The sequence below is a fragment of the Aquila chrysaetos genome, chromosome 11 (genome assembly GCF_900496995.4).
Source record: "Aquila chrysaetos chrysaetos chromosome 11, bAquChr1.4, whole genome shotgun sequence".
Lineage (NCBI taxonomy): Eukaryota > Metazoa > Chordata > Aves > Accipitriformes > Accipitridae > Aquila > Aquila chrysaetos.
Window position 1 is genome coordinate 30,325,578 of NC_044014.1, and position 23,170 is coordinate 30,348,747.

General features: G+C 37.7%; 1 protein-coding gene across 1 annotated transcript in view; it reads left to right on the forward strand.

The window, feature by feature from the left end:
* NRG3 (neuregulin 3) overlaps positions 1–23,170 on the forward strand; it is a 436,672-nt gene that overhangs the window by 382,853 nt on the left and 30,649 nt on the right. The window contains 2 exon segments of the mRNA XM_030030263.1: positions 12,871–12,973; positions 18,155–18,281. Coding sequence (XP_029886123.1) covers positions 12,871–12,973; positions 18,155–18,281 — 230 coding nt within the window.

Below are 23,170 nucleotides of genomic sequence, written 5' to 3' on the forward strand. Positions count from 1 at the left end.
TATTCAGCTGCCTTTGTTTGAGTTATTCTGTTCAGCCTCTCCAAGTCTGCTTATTCTTTTCATTAAGCCATACTCAGAGCTGTGATGTCTCAGCAGTGTTTGTTCAAGGCTCAGCACCCATTCAGCCCTATAGTCATAAGCTGTCCATCCTGACTGCCACAGAAAATAATGTGAATTTTTTAAAAGACATGAAGCTGAGGGGTACAGAAAGGGCTGTCATATAAAGCATGAGTCAGAAAACACTTTGCCGTGACTGCTTGGCAAAGTGAGCTTTATGCTAAAATGTTGTGACGAACCAGAGGTAGTGCTTACTTCTGGCATAGTATTTCCATTTGCAATTTTAAGATAAAAATCACGACCAGAAATGCTATAAAGCACATCAAAAGCTGCCCTGTGCTGCCAGCATTGCTATCGTGTATGACAGCTCCTGGCTTGTAACACCCACCCAGGCACTCTGTGTAGAAGTGTTTATTAGTGGTACCACCAGTTAGGCTTCACTTAAAAACGTTTGACACTGGGGTAATATGTCCTTCAGCTTGCCACACAGTGACTGTGTAAAGCCGCTCCCTTTCATGCAGTCATCAAATAATTCAGGTTTGGAGGGACCTCAGGAGTGCCCTAGTCAACTGGCTGGGTGCCAAAAACCTCCATGGATGGACACTGCATGGAATCCCTGGGCAGCCTGGTCCACCACCCAGCTGTCCTCATGGGAAGAACTTTTTCCTCATATCCAGTGGGAAACTCTCCTGTTTCATATACTGTCTGTTTTGTCTTGCCCTCCTGCCATGTGCTGCTGGCGCTGTCTTCTCAATAACCTCCTCAGGATCAGAGATAACTTAACATTTATTTTATCTATTTTTTTTAAGTGACTTTAAACTCATTGCCTGTGTCATTCTGAAAATACTTTTGATATTGCTGAGTTTAATTTCTTATTCTTCTATATAAGAAGTTATGTTGCACTGTAGGCTTTTGTATAACCATGCATCTTTCTGAAGTGGCAAGTTTATGGATTTTTTTTCTGACACTTTGTGTGCTTCACTCTTGAAAAAAAAAAATCAGCATATGTAAGGGATTTTGAAATTTAAAAATCTAGTAGTAAAAAATGTATTTGTGTTTATGTACATGCTTACCTTTAAGCATGTGTTTGCATGCCTTTGAGCTACAATTTGCACACGTGTTTAAAACCCACCTAAATGTATTAATATAGAGAGATTGGTCTATATATTGCTTTTTGTATATATCTGTCGGGAGGCCAGGAAGAGGAGTTACAAGAATAAGTAGAACTGTATTCAGTATTACACACCGTAACTTTCTTTTAACTAGGAACACAGTTAGGATGTATTATTGATGTCATGCAGTATGTCAGTTGCTAAAGATTTTAATCCCCTTCTTCAATCCTTCTGAAGTGAAGGAATGTGATAAGGCTCGCACTGTGGCAGTCCCAGCAGTTGCATACATGTACAAGTTGGCACTTGAGCAACTTGGGTTTGGCAGCTTGCTGCCTACCTGCAGCCACTGCCAAATACACGAAGCAGATCCCTCAATGTGGGTGAGAGCAGGGAGCGCTCTGCTAGACATTTTGTGGGCTGAGGGCTTAACTGTGTCTTAACACTGCTACTCACGTAAGTAGACTTTAAGCATCTGCCGTTGCTTAGGATGAACAACTGGATGCGTTATCCCTCGTGTTGGCAAAAAGCCTCTGGAGGATTAAAGGAAGAGTATAGCTGCTTACAGTCACCATATTTACTATCCTCTCTCTGCCAACACAGTCTGGCTTTCTCTCTGCTCATTTATCCAGCCTAGACTTGAGTGTTGTAGTCATTATTGTGAGTGAACATGCACTTGCTGTGATGGGGACCTGACTGACAGGAATATTTTGTGACAAGGTAAAGGGGATGCCGGTGCACCTGTAAAGGTGAGGGACAGTGCACGCCAAGCCAGATCTCTGTCTCCAATTTCCAGTCATGGAGTAGGTAGGGAAGATCAGCAGGACAAGTAATGGGTGCATAAGTATGCAGTCCCTTAATCCTCCACAGATCTGGGAGCTTTGAGCAGGGATGGCTTCAAGGGGAACACAGATTGACACAACGCTCTGTGAAGGACACTTCTCCGACTCCCTCCGGCAGTCTCTCTCCTTGTCATCACATTCATCCCTGGTCACTGGCCTGTGAGGAGAAGCCAGGTCAAGGAGTTGGGGCTTGGAACAAAAAGAAGGGAATACATGTAGTCCTGTGCCTGCAGAGTCTTACTCAGAAACTGCTGTACTTCAGTAGCAACACAGTGTCCTTTGTCACATCTTTCTGCAGCTGAATAAGCCCTTGTCCTTACCCTCTGTGCCCTCACCCTCCACAGCCTTCCCTGGTAGAACACCACATTTCCATTGCAGCGTATGAAGATAAAAAGCAAAAAATATTTCAAGTTATTAACAATCATTTTCTATGGTTCTTCTGTCACTGCTCACACCATATTTTTGTTAAAAAAATCTATAAAAACACCCTGCTTAAAACAGCAGCAGTCAATACAGAGATGGCACTTAATTATAATATTGCTTGACTTACTGTGAGCTCCTGACAATGTACCCATCAACAATAACTGTCAAATATACTTTGGCAGCTTTGATATTAGCTTGAGATTTCAGTGGAATGTTCAATACTAGCAAGTGAGCAAGATACAGAATATATAAGCTTCACCTGTGGGAGAGATTCCAGTGATGGGGCTTTGTTGATAATAGCAGTGCAAGCTGTGAGATCAAATAAAATATCAGCTGGGAAATTAAGACATTATTATATTAGATATTAGCTGTGCTTAGGATCTTAGGAATAACAACCCTTATCCGCTAAGGAGTTACTAAGGCAGAATTAGCGAATGCTATGGCTTTATAAAGCCATAATATTTTATGTAATAAACCTCTCGGAAACTGTCTTTATGGAGCTACATATAAAACAATTTAAAGTGCAGTGATTATGTATCTGATCCAACGCCTGTTGCACTTAATGGTCTTTGGATTAGTCCCTATGTATATGTATATATCTTAAGAAACCATGACACGCTCTACAATAAGTCATGCAGGAGGCTTGTGTCTAAATGCCCTTCCCTCTGCTCCTCCATTCACCAGCACAAAGTCTGGCTGAACCAGGGCCTCAGGAGAGCTGCAAAGCTCAGTTAAGCATGGACTTTGCAGAAATAGAAGGTCACATTACAAGAAGAATGAAAGCTGAGTGGAAGTTTCACTTTGGAAGATTTTTCATGCTGATGGCGGGGGAAAAAAAGATGATAGCAAAGACATTTTTAAAGTGCATAACTGTGTTTGGTTATAAGATTTACAATAAAAAAATAAGAAAAAGAAAGGAAGATAACAAAATCAGAGAGGGAAGATGAAGAGATGTGCCAAGAAGGAGCCAAAAATTAAGATAGGGAAAAGGGGTGAGTCATCATTCTGGAGCAAGATAGTATACTATTTCCCCCCCAGTTAAGACTCTCATACAGAATTGTGAGGCTTACACACTCTGTCAGAGAGAGAGCAAGGGAATAATACTGTCTGTGGGAAATGTATGGTATGAAAGTTCTCTAGGACCTGGCAAATAATTGATAGCCTGGAAGAATATACATGGAAACATAACCACTGAAAAAAAACCCTAAATCCTTTTGGAAAGAATGTTATTTAATTTAAAAAAAAAAAAAAAAAAAAACACAACAACAACACTGTACATTTGTAATATTTTCCAATCTTTAAGCTTTTGTAATTTATGCTCTGAAGCTTTTTGCGTATCTGTGAAAGACTAGAAGTTTTTTTCTGTACAATGCAGAAAGCATTGCAAATTTCTTTGCTCAATGGAAGACCAGCAGATAACATTCAGACTTTGTAATGTATTACAGTTATGTGGATTTTCTTACCTAAATTTCAAATGGTTTCAAAACCATTGCATGAGAAAGGTCAACAGTGCTGTCAACACAAAGGTAGCTGGAACTGTGCAGACTATCTGCTTGGTTGGTGTTTGGCTGTGAAACTCAACTACCAGCACCTTGCATGCCCTCCTTGCCTGCTGACTTAGTATGATCCTGTCACTGAGAGTGGTCTGATGGTGAAAGACCTCATTTAAGGGCTTGGATTTGCATCTCCTGGACATGGCGGTAGAAGCTAGAGGGACTTGGACCTGTGATTCTCAGTAAGCAGAAGTGACATAAAGAGTAAGACTTGATGGGAGATCTTGAAGTTTTAGCTGTTACCTGAGAGGTTTTAGTAACTAAAACACAAGTGGTTTTAGCTATTAGTTCAGTACTGAGGTACTAGCAAGCATATAGTACTATGAAGAGGTTTTGCACCCCCTAGACTTGCAGAGTACTGCAAAGGTTTAAAAAGTTCCAGCTGTCCCACTGGGTTTTTCTTTCCGTGTATTTTTGTATTTGGCTTCTTTGGTACCACTCCGTTGCTATTCATTTTCTGCTGGCTGCGTCAGTCACTGCTGCTGTGCTGCCGGTGCTGTCCCTTCCCTGGTGGGTTCTCGGTGCCGCCTGTCATGCCAGGAAAAGCACTCACACAGCATTGATGCTGAGGTTCTCTCTTGAGCAATGTGAATACACACCAAGAAAAAGCATACAAAGAGGGGATATCAGGCTCTAAAGTTTCTTTCAGGATCAAAGAACGAGGGGGCAAACTGTTCTGCCTCATCAAGCTGTTAAGATTTGGATGTTCCTATTCACTGGTGTCTACTTCCTCTCGCTATTCTCAATCTCTTTTTCGTTTTCATTTGAGGTAATAAAGAAAGGCAGAGCTTTCAGTGTCCAGAAACCAGTAACTGGTATACTGCTTATGGGACTAATTGTTGATGGCTGATTGAGTTATAACTAAATTGGATGAGTTTGGCTTGGTGACTGGAGTATCATTGTTGGTCAGTGCCCTTCTGCACTGAACAATAGGAGATGACAAAAAAATAGGTGCTCTCTGGGGTCCCGTCCACCTCCATTTCAGACATGACGCAGTCTTTTGGGAGAAAGGGGGACAGTTTCTTTGAAAATGCCTGCTGCTTCCCTGCTCTTTTCTGCTGAGAGCTGTTCCTCTCTTTTCTCAATTGCAACTCACTTGCAGGAATACTACAGCATATAGGGCCATGTGCAGTCCTTACTGCCCAGGAAAAACTTCAGTGAGTCTTCAGCTTTGTATCTCAAAGCTGCAAGTTTTCATGTGAAATTAGGGCAAGAGTTCATCGTGTTTAGGTGTAGCTGGTTTGCCCAGAATTTCACACCCTATTACCATGATACTATTTCTTCAGCGACCTGATGCATTTTTAGCAGTAATGCCCTCAACAGTGGTCTAATATGAAATAGAAATGAAATGTTTCAGATCTTTTAGTGGGTTGTTTTTCTCTCCACCAGATATCAAGTTTCTCTCCTATGGGACTGCTATTCCTCGGGGCGCTGCTCCTTAGCTGCTCATCCCTTTCACACATCAGCAAAAATGCAGGCAGCCAACAGGCAGGAAGGTTACTGTCAGAAGATCAGAGTTTTAGACAACTTCACCCTTTTTATCACAAGTTGTTTTTCAGCATGCTCGTTGTCTAAAATATTGCCATAGATTTTTAGCTGTCAACTTCTATTAACCAGGTAACTTTTTTTCCCGTATATCCAGACTGGAAGTTAAGTTGTGGGAGAGAGGAAGAATTGGCTTTCATGTTTGTTTTTCTCTTATACTTAGCAAATGCAAGTTAGAACATTTATATTCAGGTTGTATCAAAAATGAATAAGATAAAAACAAGGTTCATATGTAATTTTTATTCTTATTAGTATATCATAATAATGTAGTACAGGTTAGCTTACTGGGTGTATTTCTGCAGTAATAGAAGGTCTTAGAGAAACTTAGAATTGCTATAATAAATTCTAAAACTGAATATTTCAAAAAGGAAAATTAGCGTGCACACAGAGGCTGATGAGACTTAGGTAATGACTTTTGTGGATAGATGACTGACCTTATCCATCTTAGAAACAGAATGAAAATAGATAAAGTTTGTAATAGAATTGGATTGTGTTACTTGTAAATTGTCAATACACAAAAACTCCTAACCAGACTTTTTCTTAAAAAGGAAGAAGCTACCTCTCATCCCTTAGCTGCCTATGGAGCTATTTCAAGCCTAAGATTTAATAAATATGTTGCACTGAATGTACTTAGCTAAGGCTTTGAAGGTTTGTTAGATTTGAGTTCTGGTTATAGATGACACAAATTCCCAAGTTCCCTGCACATAAAAGGAAATGATTGTTTCTTAGGAAACCAAAGTTAAAATTAATTTACCTTCAGAAATATGATCTTGCTGTTTAAAAGTACTTATTGAATTTTCACTTCATAACAAGTAGCACTTACTAAGAATATTGGCACCTTCACTCCTGTTGTAACTATAGACAACACTAGACATTCTTGTGTAAGGTTAGCCTCTCTTTTTTCTTTTTTGCAGATAACTCTCCACTGTTTGACTCATTTCATTTTGTGGGGGTTTTTAAGGATGGGCTTGATGGAAGTAATTTTTCAGGAAATTTTGGTTCATTACTTTTTTGAATGAGATATCACCTTTCACTCACCAACCTAAAATAGCACCTGAGAGCTCAGGGTTAGAGCACATACCTTTGCATCCCTTTTCATGATGAGTCTATAACATTATACTTAATTCATTGCTTCATTTTTAATATTCCATGCAAAACCAGTGCTAATGCAGCATTAATATTGTAGAATCAAGTACTCAAAATAGGTCGGTCAGGTTGAACACTCATCCCTTCCTTTTCTGCCTTCTGTGTACGCAGAAAATGATCTCACTAGTGTTAAATACCAATAGTCAAACAATGTATGATATCATGCAATTATAATATATAATGGGCTACATCTATTTCACTTTGCTCTCATTAAGATCCTTCTGCTGTGGACATTCCACAAGTAGAAAATGTATTTTGTTAATCTTTGTTACAATCAGAATCATCGAACGGTTCTTCCCAAGAGAGAATCACTATCAAAACTATGAAACGCTTGATGAACTTTTGCCAGTAGAAGTCAGCTTGCTCTGATTCCAGTTTGAAATGTGAATCTGTGCAATTAACCTTGACTCTGCCCTTTCTGCAAATGATAGCAGATACAATCTTCCACTCCTAATTTGTGAACCGAAGTGTTTTGAAGCCCTTTTTAAAGGGAAATTCTACCCAGACAGACAAAAGTTGAAGTAAGAAAACTCAGTGTCTAGTAAAGGTAGCTGAGAATTAGAATGAAGCATGGTATTTTACGTGAAGTAATGCATATGCTCTTAAAGATGTTGGAACAGAATTATCTGGGGCAGGTTTATCTATTTCATGTATTTGCATAGACTTCACTCCTTTAGAGGTTAATATGTTTATATTAAATTTTATCATGTTAATCACTGAACTGGAAGAGGCAATATTATCCTCATGGTTACAGAAAGAACAAGGGTCTTGACTTACCGATGGTCAGAGAAGAAATTTGTGAACTGTGGCTTGTAGCATTTCAACTGTTAAATCATTCTGCCCTAGCACAAGCTACAGCATATGGCAGTGAATCTGTACGGTAGGTTTTTGCAAGTGAAAGAACAGAGAAAACTCTTGGGAGAGTTGGAAGTCTGATGCTGAGGCAATCACAGATTTTGTGCAACATGCAGGCTTTTTTTATTCTCTTCATGAATTAAATTTAGAATGCCATATATAGTTCAGTACTTGTCACATAAATCTAAGTATATTGAGAAGTATGCTTTAACTACGCTCTTGCCTTTTAACTTACAGGAATCTGTATTTTATTGGAAATCTTGCCATTATGTATGGGGTTTCCATGTAGTTCTCCTCTGTTGTTGTATATGGGACTTTAAGGATGCAGGACACCAATAAGAGTGTAGGTGGCAAATGATACTGTTGAGGTTCACCTCAGTAGCAAGGTTCTGGCTCTGCAGGACATTCCAATACAATATGGCGTGCTAAGAGGTGGGTCAGAAAATGCACAGGCAGGGAATGAAAGGAAATGAAAAAAGTGTGTGGCAGTGAGGTTATAGCTGAGGTGACAATGCCCACTTCGCTGCATCTGCATGGCTTAGTTTTTGCATGGGGACAAAACGAAAGCCTGTCTTCATGCTGTCTTGTAATTTATTGAGGAAAAGCTGGTTTTATGTTCTATCCATTAGGCCATGCTTCCTTTGTTAACTCATAAATGGCAGGGATTGAGAAAAAGGTGAAGAAGAACATCTCTAAATTTTCTGGTGAAAAATAAGTCATACAGTTTTTTTCATAAAGATTTCATTGGCATTTATCGATGGGAGAAAGCACATGGAAAGCAATTGTTTTTCATGCATACTAATGGCAAGATACTGGGCTTTCCATATTTATTCCACAGCATGTCGTTACTTGCAGCAATGCAGAGTGGGTCCATTTAGGGGAGGGGAGTGAGGAAGATAAGGGAATGCTGAATGCTCTTAGGCTTTGTGGTGCTTTTTGGGCTGGGACTGAAAAGTTCAGCAGAAAAATTAATCTGCACATTTATTGGTATTTTTGTTCTTTATAGAGCAAAGCTTAAGTAATGCATTTGTATGGTAAATGTCATAATTTCTCAGTTGGCTCAGTTTGAATATTCAATAATTATTCTCTGTGATGCTTGTGACCATACTGAGGTTTTATTCAAGAGCCATTGAAATAAGCACCACAATGGGAAAGCTACTATTTTAGTTTTGTTATCATTTTGCTTAGGCCACATGCACAGTGCTGTTCTTCATATTTGAAATACCTTTCAAAGATATTTCAATGAATTCAGAAAATACACAATAGAACTAGAGGATCCAGTGATTATGGCTGGTAATTATATTGTGGATTCAGGTGCTAACAAAGCCTAACATAATCTGCTTTAATTAACTAAATTTTTTTTTCTCAGTAATATGGTTAGAAACATACATGGCTGTTTCTCAGGGACCTTGTACCAGTGTTCTTCCTTTTATCATAAAGTCACAAAGAAGAGGCAAGTTTCAGCTTATTTACACAACAAAACTACCATATCCTTTAGAAGGAACAATCATGAGAAAAACGCATCTACCATACCCTTTTTAATCCTCTAAAGACTGTAGACTGTGTATGCTTCAGTGGGTCTTTCCACATGCATAAAGCAGACAGATGACAGCCTTTAAGAGTAAATTTTAAAGAGCAAGAGAATAAAAAAACCCCAAACCCTACTACCTGGAATATGGCATGTACTTTTTTTTAGTAACAGACAGATGAAATTTGACTGTGATGTGAGTGCTGGAAGAAACTTTGCTTCCATGGATCACCAGTAGTCATTTTGTGTTTCATAATGGTAGCAAACGTGTGAGATCGGCTTAGAAAAAGGAGCACTTAATGCACGAGAAGCTTACATTCACTGGGATGACGTGACAGAGGTGAAGGGAGAGAGACAATTTTGTAGCAGGAATGAAAATTAGTAAGGATCAATAGCATAAATAAAAATGGGCTAGACATGTAACAGCACACACAGTGAATGAGGACTTGTCTATGGGAACCCAGCCTTTCAGCAGGCTTCATGTCCCATGTGAATTTGTCTTGTCTTTATGTGCTGGAAAGATCTTTGTTTCCATAATTTTTGTTAAACAAAGTAGTCTGCGTCTAAACAGTTGACTTTCTTAATTTTCAGCACTGTGGTCTGTGGTTGTATTACTGTTGGTATAGGTTATGTATTGTGTATAATTTGAATGCTTGGTGGAATTCATGTTCTGTAGTCTTAACTCCTCAACTGGGTTATCCAAGAATATCCATGGCAGTTTAGATTTTGGGTTTAAGCTGAAATATTTTCTTGGCTGCTCATTAAATGAGGAATCCGCTCCCTAGAGTATTTATTTCAATAGAATGTAATTAGGGTGATTTACTTCACAAGGAATATATGAATATATGCGAATAAAGAGAGACTTATCATAATTTCAGTCACACTTTAGATTACCTTGGGAAGTTTGTTTCAGTATGTCAATAAGTGTATGCACAAGTTGATGCACATCTTCAACTAAGGAGAAGGAATTTTCAGTTCTTCTCTTTTCTACATGTAGAATTTCTACAGCTTTCTGTTCTGTGAGAGCAAAAGTGCTTTGCAGTACTTGGCTTCTGCCTTATTTAAAGGCCCTATCCAGTACACCTTGGCTAGAGAGGATCTCAGCTGCACTATACGTGTTTAGAGCAATAGTGAGGTTAAATCAAGGCAATAATGAGGAGACCTTCAAAGTTTGCAGGAAGAGACAGATTATATTTCTATCGGTGAGGGGGTGGGTTTTTTAAAAAAGCCAATGTAGAAGATTAGAGAATGGAAAAATGCTTAAGTGATTATACTTTAAGATGTTGGGAGTCAAACATGGTGGAGTCCAATACACAAATAAAGATTTAAAGGATATAAAAAAAATGAACAAAGGTGTCTAAGAAATGGAGTAAAGTTAATCAATAAGTAGTTCTCTAAATATGCACTGTACAAAATAAACAAAAAGGAAAGAAAGCATTGATCAGCATGTGTTGAAAGCTTTTTGACAGGGATTAATCTGCCTACACAAAAGACTTAAATCTTCACATAGTTGTTTGAGCAAGATAATATTGTCTAGTCTCTGACTTGCTTTTATCTTGGTAAGACATATTCTACAGCATCTTTAACAAGACAGTAATAGCTATTCAGGACTGACGAAAGAACATAGCTGCATTAAACTCACCATTTCTCAAAAAAATAACAAAAGAAAAAAAAAAAGAAAGTATTTAATGAGGACTTAGGTCGCCAGTAAAGCAAAATTAAGCCTCTTTGCACACATTACTTAAATCAGTTTCTTTTAATACATAGATATTTTTTTTTATATTTATATGCACTATTTGAGTGAAATTACAGTTCATAAGTATGTATGTTTTAGTTGTGGTCTTAGGCAGTAGGTGCTGAAATTGGTATTCAGGCAGAATAGATTAACAATTGCTGAACTGAACAATTCTTTTAGTATTTGCAGTGTGATCCACCTTAACATAATAATTCAAAATTTTTAAGATTAGTCCTTTGTGTACTGCAGTGGAAATGGAAGGTGGATAATTGTGTTTACACAGGCTAGTAAAACTAAACAGACAAAACAAAAAAAATAAATTAAAACCCCAAACATTTAGTTCATTGCTAATGAGGATTTGCTGTCTAGATTCAAATTTTGTACATGCCCATGAGGAATGGGCCTAAAGCTCTACTGGAATCAGTTTTACTGCAATGTTATCAGGATTTCCTATTGAATTACAACCTTTCCAGGTATATTTTAGACATGTAAAAAGTGTAAGTTACTATATTTGCTTCTTTTTCTTTTTAAGACAATATTTTAGAAGTACGACTTTCAGAATTTCAAAATTAAATGAGGGGGAAAAAGTCAACAGGAGCTGAGGACATTTTCCATCTTAGACATGGCTTCTGAATCACTGTGGTGTTCTTTGAGTGAGCAAGTAAAGAAGTCATTAAGAAATGAGATTTGGTACTTGTAATTTTATTTGAAATAGCTTATGAAAAAGGACTAGGACTTTTACAAGAGGCAAGTGACTGTATTTAAGATTCCAAATGTTTACTAACAGCACTGTGATATTCATTCTTGAGAAATTAATAATTAGTACTGATTAGGATACTGCACATAGTCTTCAGTCATTATAACACCAGCTAGTATTTGACTGAACTTCCAGTTAGGTGTAGATTTTTTTTCAATATTTGCCTAAATTCACCTTGATGTTGTCATACAATATTTTATTCTTGTGAACCTGAGACTTACGAACCTGGAACATGGAGTTACTGTCACCTACTTGACATGTGTGTCTGGTATTCATATTAATGGGGGGGTGGTGTGCACTGAAGATCTCCAGCCTAGAAAGGCGATGTATGTTTGTTGGTGTATGGTGCTTGTCCTGTGCTTTGATAATCTTATATGTTGTGTTTCTACCTAAAATATATGAATGAAAATACTGGTTTGTATGTTCCATGTTTGAAGAAACTGATCTTAAAAAATAACAATCTGGTTAGCATGCTAGCACTTTGGACTAGAGAAGCAGTTGAAATAATAAAAATAAAATATAACACTTAAGGAGCTGTTGATGAATTCAGTGTGTGAAACTCCAGTTGCCTATCAGCTTCTGTCTGCTGTCATGAATGAGTGTTTTCTTTTCTTTTCTTAGCTTTTTTCTTTTTTTTTTCTTTCATTCTGTTCCTGTTTTAAAATTAATTAGAAGATTATGAGATTTATTAAGGAAACTTCTTTTTAAAAAATAGACTCCCATGAAAGCAATATCTGGTGCATTGTAGCATAGTAGTCACTGGGGTTCCATCCAAGTTGATTGAATTAATTTTTTACTGTGGTATGTTGTACGTAAGCTTCAAGTACAGGGAATGACATGGGAGTAAGGCATTGTAATGACCATTCAGTCAAAAAAAAACCCTTACATTTTGGGGGTAGGTAAAAAAGAACTCTGAATCTTATGGGACCTTGTGAGAGCTCTGATGGGTCTTCCCTTAAGCCAGAAAAACTCCACGGTTGTAGGGCTCTTTCTCCTATTGACAGTAGAAGCTTTCTAAAAAAGCTGAAAAACAGCATGTAGGACAGCGAAAATACTAAACTATCCTGTTTTTTATTATTATTCATCTCTCAGTGTGTATTGGAACCATATTCTAAAACTTTCCTAGGAGGCCACGACTCTGTGAACCTTACCTAGATGAGAGGTTCAGAGAAGCATCCATTCTGTTGAGGAATTGGCCAACCCAGACTTCCAAATCTCTCGTATCTGTCCATCATTAGTGAAACCATGATGTGCTGAAATCCACTTTTCACAAGTATTGTTTTCTGATGCTTTCATAATTCTCAATTTTGCTGTTCACAGAGAGCGAAGAAGTGTACCAGCGCCAGGTGCTGTCTATTTCCTGTATCGTCTTTGGCATAGTCGTAGTGGGCATGCTTTGTGCAGCGTTCTACTTCAAAACAAAGTAAGAGCCTTCGTCTAGCGTGTTTGTTATTTAGCTTCTGTCCTTTTTACGGCTTTACAATTCTTCAGCTTCTCCCCTCCTTTTGAAGCTGTTGTTATCTCTGGACAGGCTAGAACAGTTCCCCATGGCTACACTATTTAAGTCCAAAAAAAAAGTAAACAGGAGTAATATGTCTTCTTGTTTCAATTTTCTGACATCAGGAAAGAAGGGATTGTGTCCTTTTCAGTTCTTTTTTCAACAATAATAATTTTGTGTCTTTTACTATCAGTGCGATAATCACTTTCCTCTTCTGAAAATAAGTTTAAACATACCATCTCCTTTTTACATTTCATTTCATATCCCTGAATGTTCCTTTTGTTTCTGTATGCTGAGAACAAAGGTAGAGTTAGAAATGCAGGAAGAGACAAGTTCTCTGCAGATATCTGTAACCTGTAGCTAATAGTTGTAAACTGCTGATGTAGTTGCATAATGAGTATCTGTAATGCGCAAGCATATTGAACTATGCGAGTATGGTGGAATCATCTGTACTAAACTATTTTCAGGTGAAATACTCACTTTCCACTCTATCTTCCCAACTGAACATTATTTTATAATATTTCTTGTTATGTGTATAATTTGAGTTGCAAAAACCTCATAGCAATTACATGACATGCTTGTCAGTGCCACTGTATCTATAAATATGTTCTGTATGGTTATCATCCCTCATTCCTGTTCCAGCTGGAGCTAATGAGAGAACACATATCAATATAAATAGTACCTGCGTGAAGTTAGTCACGGTGGCTGAGCATCAAAAATGTGGAGGTTTGCACTATTTAAAAGTTTGGATGCTTATCTGAATCCCCCTTTTTAGAATTTATTTTAATGGGTAGGAAATCTGATGAGGACTACTTTTTATTTAAAAAAAAAATAAAATTGACATTTCTATCAGGAAAAAAAAGAACTTGGAAAAGTCACTAGGTCTTTTTTTCCTCCCCTTTTTCTTCCCCTCAAACTTCAGGGGTAGTTTGTGGATGATTTGAGTGAAGGTTTGAGTTGGTTCATGTTTCATCTAAACACTCCTACCTGTTCTAATGTCTTGAGGGATTTTGTTTAATTGTTCTTTGGACCCAGAGTATGACAGTGATGCTAGCTGGGAGGATGGCATGGCAGGACAGTTTGTCTCTGCAAACTCTTTGGTTGTAGTATAAATTGTGAGCAGACACAGCCATTTTGCCACTGCATTAGAAATGTCATTATGCATTTTAGGTCTGCAGAAGAAAGAAAAAGAGAATAAGGTGTTCCTATTCTTCCTGGAAAGGCTTGGGTTTTTTGGTGATGAAGAGAGATTCAGAAAAGGCAAAATGGGATTGTCAGTTGGAAGAACATGCAGTCAACAACAGAGCATAGTGTGAATAAAATGTTCCTCTGTTATTCAGCTGTGCCCCTCTTGGTTTTGCGCTGTTGTAGGGAGCGGTGGAGAGCTGGGTTGGAACAGCCTTCAAAATACCATGACTTTGATGAGGTGGTGGGGAGAGTTGTGTCTAAAAATAACGAGTAGAAATAATGCTTCAAAGATGAACTCACAGGACAATAGTGCTTCATCATCTCAGTAGGAGGTGGGGGTGCTGGGTTTGGTTTTTTATCTGCATTATAAATATGATAGTTGAGGGTTACTGGGAAGAGTTGAAGTGTGCTTATGCCAGATTCTAGGAACTGCAGTTTGAAAAGTAATAAGAAAACGAGCACCTCCAGTTGAGTCAAGGGGTCTTATCAAATAAATGAAATGCAGTAATGGTAAGATACTAATCAATCCCTAACTCCCTGGCTGTGGCTCCATCTGGCAAACTGTCCAAAAAGTACATAAGAATGTCTAAACTGGGTTGCATAGAGGCCACATAAAACAGTATCATAACTGTGACACTGGCCAGTGTCTTAAGGGTGTAAAACCCAACAAATTTAAAGCACCTCAACCCTTATCATATGTTAGCTTTTAGTCCACAGATTTTCAGGAGCTTTTTCATCAGGCAGATGTATCTTGATCACGCTTAAGAGTTATCAAAGCATTCCTCCTGCATGGGGGATAATCCTTGGGTTTAATTTGATGTATCAAAAATTTAAAATATTGCTAACAGCTATAGAAACTCTGAATGGTGCACCCTTTAAGAAAAAAGTTTCCATGAAGACACTGACCCTGACTTTCTTAGTCGGACAATTGTATAATACCTGCTGCTCGAAATGTGCACTTCCCTGTGCACCATTAAATTAAAAGTCCTTCTTTAAAATAAATTCAATCTGAGAAAGTTTAGAACTATAATTAAACATTATGCGCTTCCAGTTATTCCTTTTAGGGTAATCAGGAAAGAGCTGTAAGTGCTAGCAACAGAGGGAGAGTACAGTAATGGGCTGCTCTTTATGGCTTAGACTTTTATAAATGACTAGTGACTTTGTTTCTTGCTGAAGTAACAACACTTTATTGCCAAATATCTCTAAAGTAGAACATATAAGGCCCATTTGTTTTAAAAACAAAAATTATAAAATCAATATATTAAATGGAGAGTAACTTTGAATTATTAATAGTTTCTAGTTTTATAACTGTGCATTCTATAGTTTGGCAAAATTAATATGCATAAACCTAATATTAATGTTAGGTTGCATGAACATAAAAGGAAATTAATTATTAGATTGTTCCTCTCAGTAAATTACCTTTGGGAATCTCAATTGTAATGTTAAAGATTGCAGCAGTGAAGCTGAATATTCCAGTTTACTTACATGAGTTTATAGATGCAGAAACAACTCTAAACCCAGGTTTTCTAAATAAATCCAAATTGGAGTTCCAAAAATTTGTAATTTGTTTTGTTATGTTCCTGATTAAATTCCGAGAACATTGTATGTACAGGAGAGATTCCCAAAGTCTGATGCTGTGATCATGTTTTGCTGTCATTGTTTAGACTTTACATGAAGTCTCCACTCAGAAACAGTCATCAAAAAAGACTGGATGTTCCATAACCATTATGGAGACCAACATGCAAGTGGCTGGCTTTCCAGTAGGACATACAGATACATATGCTTATTTCCTTAGTGTATCTAATTTAGCTGGTCAGAAAATAATTATTCATACAAACTCCAGAGTTGGTTTTGTGAATTTCCCCTGGAAGTTAATGAGAAGCTGAAGAGTTCATTTTGCCATTTTACAAATTACATTATTCAATTTCATTGATTTCAAAAATAAGTAGATACCAAAAAATGTTTTTAAAAGAGCTGTTTCAGAATCAACTAAGTAATTTAATTTCACAGTATAATCCTTCAGATTATATATCCATTCAGGTTATTCTGATATTAACTTTACAAGTTATTTTAGCTAAGGAAGAATTTTGAAAGTTTAATGTTTTTGTGCTTGAGAAATTATTTCCTCGCCCACCCATATTCATGAATCTTACTAATTATGAGCTCCTAGCTATACTCAAAACATGCCACTCATATTTGTAACATGCTTACAATGTAAATTCATTCCTTTTTATTTGACATGCTGTTTCAAAATAGGATGGAAATAGAAAGCATAAGAGATACTTATAGAGTCCAAGATTTGTTACAGCTTATGACCTGTTTTCAGGAAACATGCTGTAACAAATACCTAGTTCTAAGCAGGTGCTTACAGCTTGTTGAATTTAAGCAAATGCTTAAATTGTGCAGTGCCGGATTAGAACTAAGGGACTCAAAGGCAGAGGAAATCCCATATATTTATTTTAATATATTAAAAACTATATTATTAAAATTGAATATCTGAACTGTGATACTTCTTACTGCTTTCTTTCATACTGAGGGAACCTATCCTTTCTCACAGTTTTCCCCCTTGACAGCTTAAGTAAGTAATTTTCCTCTGGTTTCTTACACTTTTCTGCACTAGGTACAGACTCCACTGAAAGAAGTTAAAATTACTTTTGTATTTCATTTGGTGTCAAATTCATTGGCCTGTGTCAAGTAAGATGCTGTCAACCTTGACGATGTCACAAGGCTTTCAGCAGCAAAATCAGCAGAAATTTGTCAAACTGTTGCTGAAGCTTCTTTGCTAAAATTTCAAATTTCAGTATGGAAAGACTATATTTCCTTTCTTTCTTATTGACATTTCTCTGAAATCACTTCCTTCTGAAATTTGGCTCCTCACCAATTGCTGTCCAAAAGCTGCTGGTGGCATAACGAAGTGCTGCTGCTGCTGGCAAGTCCTTGACCTTGCTGGGCAGTTTCCAGGGCCTTTGTAGGTTCGCTGCTGGAGATGCATCGGCTGGGGAGAAAAAGGAAGGAAGGAAGGAAGGAAGAAAGGAAGGAAAGAATTAAAATAGTATTGTGGAGTTATTTCTTATGATCATTTAAAACTGATAGGTCTCAGACAATGTAGCTTATCAAAAGAATGGAGACTGATAAAAGACCTGAAATATGTTTTGCTAACAATTTTTGCCCAGCTAAGATACCTGTTTGCAGAAGATAAATATTTAAAATAAAGTTTGCTGCCTCATATCCTCAATCATGTACAGAACTTTAAAACTCTGTTTGTCAATATAGTGTGGCAGAAACAGAAAGCCTTTATTAATAGTGTAGTTATCTTCTGAATATTGCAAGTGATTCGTGTAGTGGTATTCCTAGCCCTGACATAGTGGATCATAGTATAATATGTCAAAAACACAGCCTCAGATACTGTACTGATGGTTTTTTTCCAGGTTTAAGCATGTAAGCAAAAGCTGGTCTATACAAGGCACCGGGTTATAGGTCAAGTCTAATCAGCCAGCAGAAATCTTTGATTCTTCAACACTTTTCATAGCTAACAGGGGCTAATGCCTGCTGTATTTGCCAAAAATCTTTGTTCCAAATCAGAGCAAAATGCTTTTTTAATATTCAGGCCTACTTGCAAGCTATTGTTAAATATGCAATAGATGATCTTAAAAAATTCTGCACTAAACCAACTAGCATGCTATTATAGTAATCTGAGAACAGCAGATATTTTAAAGAGAAGAACTCTTTTTTTCCTTTCTTAAGCCTCACCAGAAAATGACCACTGCATTGAAATATTAGACACTAGTGAATTAGCTCAGCTGGTTAATCTAATACAGTGAAGTTTTGAACAAAGGGAACCATGGCTATAAAAATATCACGGCTATAGTAGAAGATCAAACTAGCTCTTTCTTACATGAATTTTATTTCTCTCTGCAGGAAACAAACAAAGCAAATTCATGAACAGCTGAAAGAAACACAGAATAGGAAAACCTACAGCCTAAATGCTTCCAGCATGATGGCAAAGTCAGAGTGTATGGCACAAAGCCGAGTCCAGCTGCAAAATGTAAGTAATTCTGCCAGCTACAACACTTAATAGCCTGGCTGAGTTCCTGCTGCTGATGGCAGCACATCGCCATGTTGCTATTAGCATCCGAGCAATGGGAACAAGAATTCTCACCGCTGTCATAAAATGTTTTCTATCATGCCCGTTAATGGAAAACACTGACCAGGGATTTTTTTTCTAAAGTTATTTCAATGGATCCTGGTACGTTTTGTTCATGTAATAGACCTTGCTGAACTCCCTAGCTCTGCATCCAGGAGCGGAAGTAACTATTACAGTTTCCGGCAATACCTTAGCTCATATGTATGGTTTGTAGGTGAAATGGGGGTCCTTGAACTTAAGTGATTTCAAGTCTTCCAATAATTAATGAACCTGCATGAAAAAATGTAGAGATTTGTCACAGTTAATTCAGAGTAAATTCAAAATCTAGAACTCAATTTACAGATGTAAACTAGTGCCCAAGGGAAGAGTGTGCAGATGGTTTCATTTTCCTGGGTCTTGATTTAAAGGGATTTTTGATACCAGAAAGAGATTAGTTTGTTCAAACTAATTTGAAATTTATTTAGTCATTTTCTGTGTGTAGTTACATGTAAGTTAATACAATCCCACAATCACGAAATACATACAGCGTATGTGAATTAAGGAACTTGAAGACGATCAATTTGTTTAACCCTGGATGAAAGGTATTTTCCAATCCATGTCATTCTTTTCCCCCGGTCATAAACATTTAGTGCTGTCTTATTTTGAACAAAGTCTTTAGAACAACTGAGAAGGTTCCTGGTAGCAATATAATAGGAAATCATAAAAGATGTATTGAAGCCTTTCTAAATGCTTAACTATTCTGTAAAAAAAAAAGTATCTTAGCTTTGCTTAAAGGGCTGACTACCTTATTTGCCAGATTCCATCAAAATAGTGGGTGTTTAGCAAAAGTGAGCACTCATGGCCACTTAGCCACAGATGTCTCAACTCCTGGTTTACATCCAATTAACGTAGAAATAAGTATAAGCCCTTTTAACCAATTCAGAGTAAGCAGAGCCTCCATGCTATGATAGAGGAGGTGTCAAAGCATTGCTTGTGTTCACTAAAAGTTTTGTTTTATAGGAGCACCATTGTGGTCATGATATGCTTTGTGTTTCAGGAAACATATGCTATTTCAAGAAGGAAGATAGCTCCACTAAATTGACATAATCACAGTTTAGGGAATCTTGTGCAATTCTTTGTTTCACTTTCAGTTCATTCAGTCATATATTACTTCTAGCCCCTAAAAAGAAGCTGTTGGGAGGGGAGCATTGTTGGGTTATAATGATGGCAACAAAAGGTAAAGTTATAAAGAGCTTTTGTGATTCTTTTGTTCTAACATATAAAGTAGGTCTTGGTTAACACTAAGAATATGTTCTTTGCCTTTTTCTCACTGTAATTCAGTGCAATATTTTGTCAACCCATCATCACCGTGAACTATTTGATGTCTTCTGCGCAGCTGGCAAACACATCAACAAGCTTTATTTAAGTCTTTTTCTTTTGCCATAACAATAGCCATAGTGGCTGAAGTAGCAGTTTGTAGATTCCAGATATTAGAGACTGAAAAACCATTATTATTCTTCATTATTTTAATCCAAATTTGCTTTTCAGCTTTTAATGCTGTTCAGACTGGCATTATCAGTGCTGGTAATTAACACACTATTTTCTTGTTCTTGTGGCTGCTTGCAGGCAGCTGTTTTCCTCCTTGCCATTAATGCATTTTCCCTTTGGGAGCAAAGATACTAAGGAAGAAAAAACAGAATGACCTTGTGCAGGATGTAGCGTAACAGTGCAGGGTAGGAATGGTTTCTATTGTTAGCAAGATTTTTAGTGCGGGAATGCATGTAGGCAGTTCATGAAATATTTACAAAACTTGGCAGATTGGAGGGGGAAAAAAAGGACAGAGGGTATGGCGAAGCAACAGAAAAGAACTTTGAAATGGTATTTCATAGGAATGGCTGAGTGGCTCCCCGTCAGAGACCAGAGATCCTCCCTGGGTGTATCTGCTGGGTGGGAAAGGGACCAGGCAGTGGTGTGGGGAGGAGAGTGCTCCTGCTGCCACTCGCTCTGATGGCTCTGCTGCTGCCTTTCTGCCGGTCACTGCCTGGATGTGATCTCTCTGCGATTCCCACCTGCAGCTCTCACCACATGGGTTTGGCGAGAAATCTTAGTTCTCTTCATTTCCAAGAGCCAATAAAGAAACGTAAATAAATTAAGGTGGTTATTTTCTGGAGACTTGTCCTCCAGTCTGGCATTTTGGTTTATGTAATCCTGGAAGTTGTTTCTTTTCCTACTCCAAGTGTTCCTCTTACATGGGAAAACTGTCTTGTTTGTATGTCACCTTTCTCTCTTCCCCTAAAAGATTCTCCCATATTTTTCTCCTGCCTATTTTGAATGGACCTGGTGATACTTTCAGGTTTTTCACCCTGCTTTTTCTTCTAACACATTAGTGTAGACCTGAGAATAGTTGCATAAAGTTCCTTATTCTTGATGACTATTCTAATAATGTCTATTCTGAAACAGCCATCACATTTTGACTCAGAGGTTGCTACAATTAGTAGAGGATGCATGGATCTTTCCAAATGCTGTGTTGCTCTAGAAAGAGGTTTTACTTATTTTCCAAGACCCAGGGTATAGCAGATAGTGTTTCAAGTGGTTTGTGGCTGTGAAGATCTTGACCAATCTCAGTGAAATACTTTTTTCTCCTCATCATTGCTTTTTTCGCTTTTTACCCTTGACTGGACTTAAGGAAAAGAATTATTTTTCATTACTTATTTTCAAAGCCAACTTTGAATCTTTTCTTAAATGAGAGAAGCCATGTGAATGTATCAAAATTGCTGTTAAGAGAAAAACCACACATTTCGTTTTTGAACCAAGTATTAAAATGAATTACAAATTTGCATTTTATTCTAGCCTAACTCATTATACTTGCAGCTGTTTGCATTACTGCAGAAGGAAAAGGACTTCAGACATCAGTCCCTATGATATCCCACCTCTATGCCAATTAAAGCTTCTTTACAGTAGTGTGATTATGAGAACTATATACAAGGTTAAAAGCTCTGAATGGTTTGCTTTTAAAACACTCTGCATTTGTATCAGAAGTCTCCCGGTGCATCCTAGACTGTGGGTTATGTTGCATCAATTCTTATTTCAAAAGGCAGTGTTTAAGAAATGGATTTGAAGAGTTGGACATTCCCCCAAGTTCATTAAACAGCCATATGGCAGGATTGCTCTTTCAGATGTGGATATTCAAGTGAAGCAACAGGATATTCAGAAAAAAATGGAGTTGGCCAACTGAAAAATGTAGGCTTTTTAGAACTCCCTTCATTTAAGGAGTTACTCTCTTTGGGGTTTGCCCTCTGTGATCAGCAGGGTAAACACAAGCGAGGAAGAATGGCCACATCCAGCACCTCCCTTGGCAAGCCCCGAGGTTGAGGAAGAACGCAAGGAGAGTTAGGCATCTAAGTTGAAACACGGATGCCTCCCTGTCATTTGCTATATTGCAGCGAATAAAGCTTTTTGTTTGCATAGACAATATTTTGAAGTAACATATGCTTTTCCTTCCCGCACTCAAATGCATTACACCTCCTCCACTCCCTTCCTCTGCTCAGTTGTTATTCTGAAAAGTAAAAAAAAGGGTTAGATTTTGTCAGGACAGCTGTATTCTCTCTGAACTCCTGCAGCTCATAGCTGGTAATTGTGTTCACCTGCGCTGAGTCTATTTCTCTCGGTATCGATTCCGTTATTTTGTTAGGGATACAAATTAGATGAAAAATACTGTATACTGTAAGGAGGATTCATAAATAACTGCTTGAACACAGCTCCAGGTGTCTCTTCTGAATCTCCTTCAAGTCCACTGCTTTTCCCCAATATTCTGGCAGCAACACACTTAATTTCTTGCTAGGTTTTCTAGTGTCTTGGATTTGGATACTAATGCACTGGTAATCTTGCTATAATTCTTCAGTCAGGAAAAGATAGATGTGCCAGTTTTTAATGCAGGATCTTTGAGGTACACAGGAGATTCAGATTTATTTCACCTAATGCATGAAACTTAGGACTTCCTAGTATTATGTACCCCTTCCCAAAGAGGTGATATTATCTTCAAAAGATATTTAGCAAATGCGCTCCACAGGACTGCAGCAAATGGTTCCATGTCCTCATAGGCAAAAGGAAGTAAATTGTCATTCTCAGCTGCCCCTCATAGAGAGACAAGTGCTCTGTGTGCCCTCATACACCATGCAAGGGGTGAGAGGAGGTGTTGCAGCCCTCCTTCTGGTTTTCTGTAGTTCACCAGCCTTCATGAGTCTTAATAGTGATCCTAATGACTACCTCCTTTTTCCACCTCGACTAGAGGGTTTCTTTAAATTCTCGTAACTTGGCAAATATGTCATGCAACAACAAAAAAAAAGGCAGCTGAAGCCTTGCCATTCCTTTAGTGATTCTAAGAGTTGTCATGGTTGTTTAAAGTGGCCTTTTTCACCTTTGTGGATTTTAATACCTTCTCCCACGGCACTAAGTGGATCTATTAATTCCCTATCACTTTCCCTCTAAGGTGGTTAATATGCTTTTCATGTTGTAGTGTGTGGTTTCACTTTTCACTACACTTGTTCCTAATAGCTTTCAATCACTAGCTCCAGGTTTCTGATAGTCTTATAATGAGGGGAGAAAAATGCTCTTTTTGTGTCTTGTTGCCTTTTGTTGATAGTAGTAGGAAATAAATTCTTTTTAGTCACTGTGATAGAAATGCAATTAATATATGTTGAGCAACAGATACACTTAAATCTTTTAAAAGATTACTGTGTGGTTTTACCTGAGTTGCGATGTGATTTATCAGCTAAGATCAAGAGCAAATTTCCCATTTCTATCTTGCATGT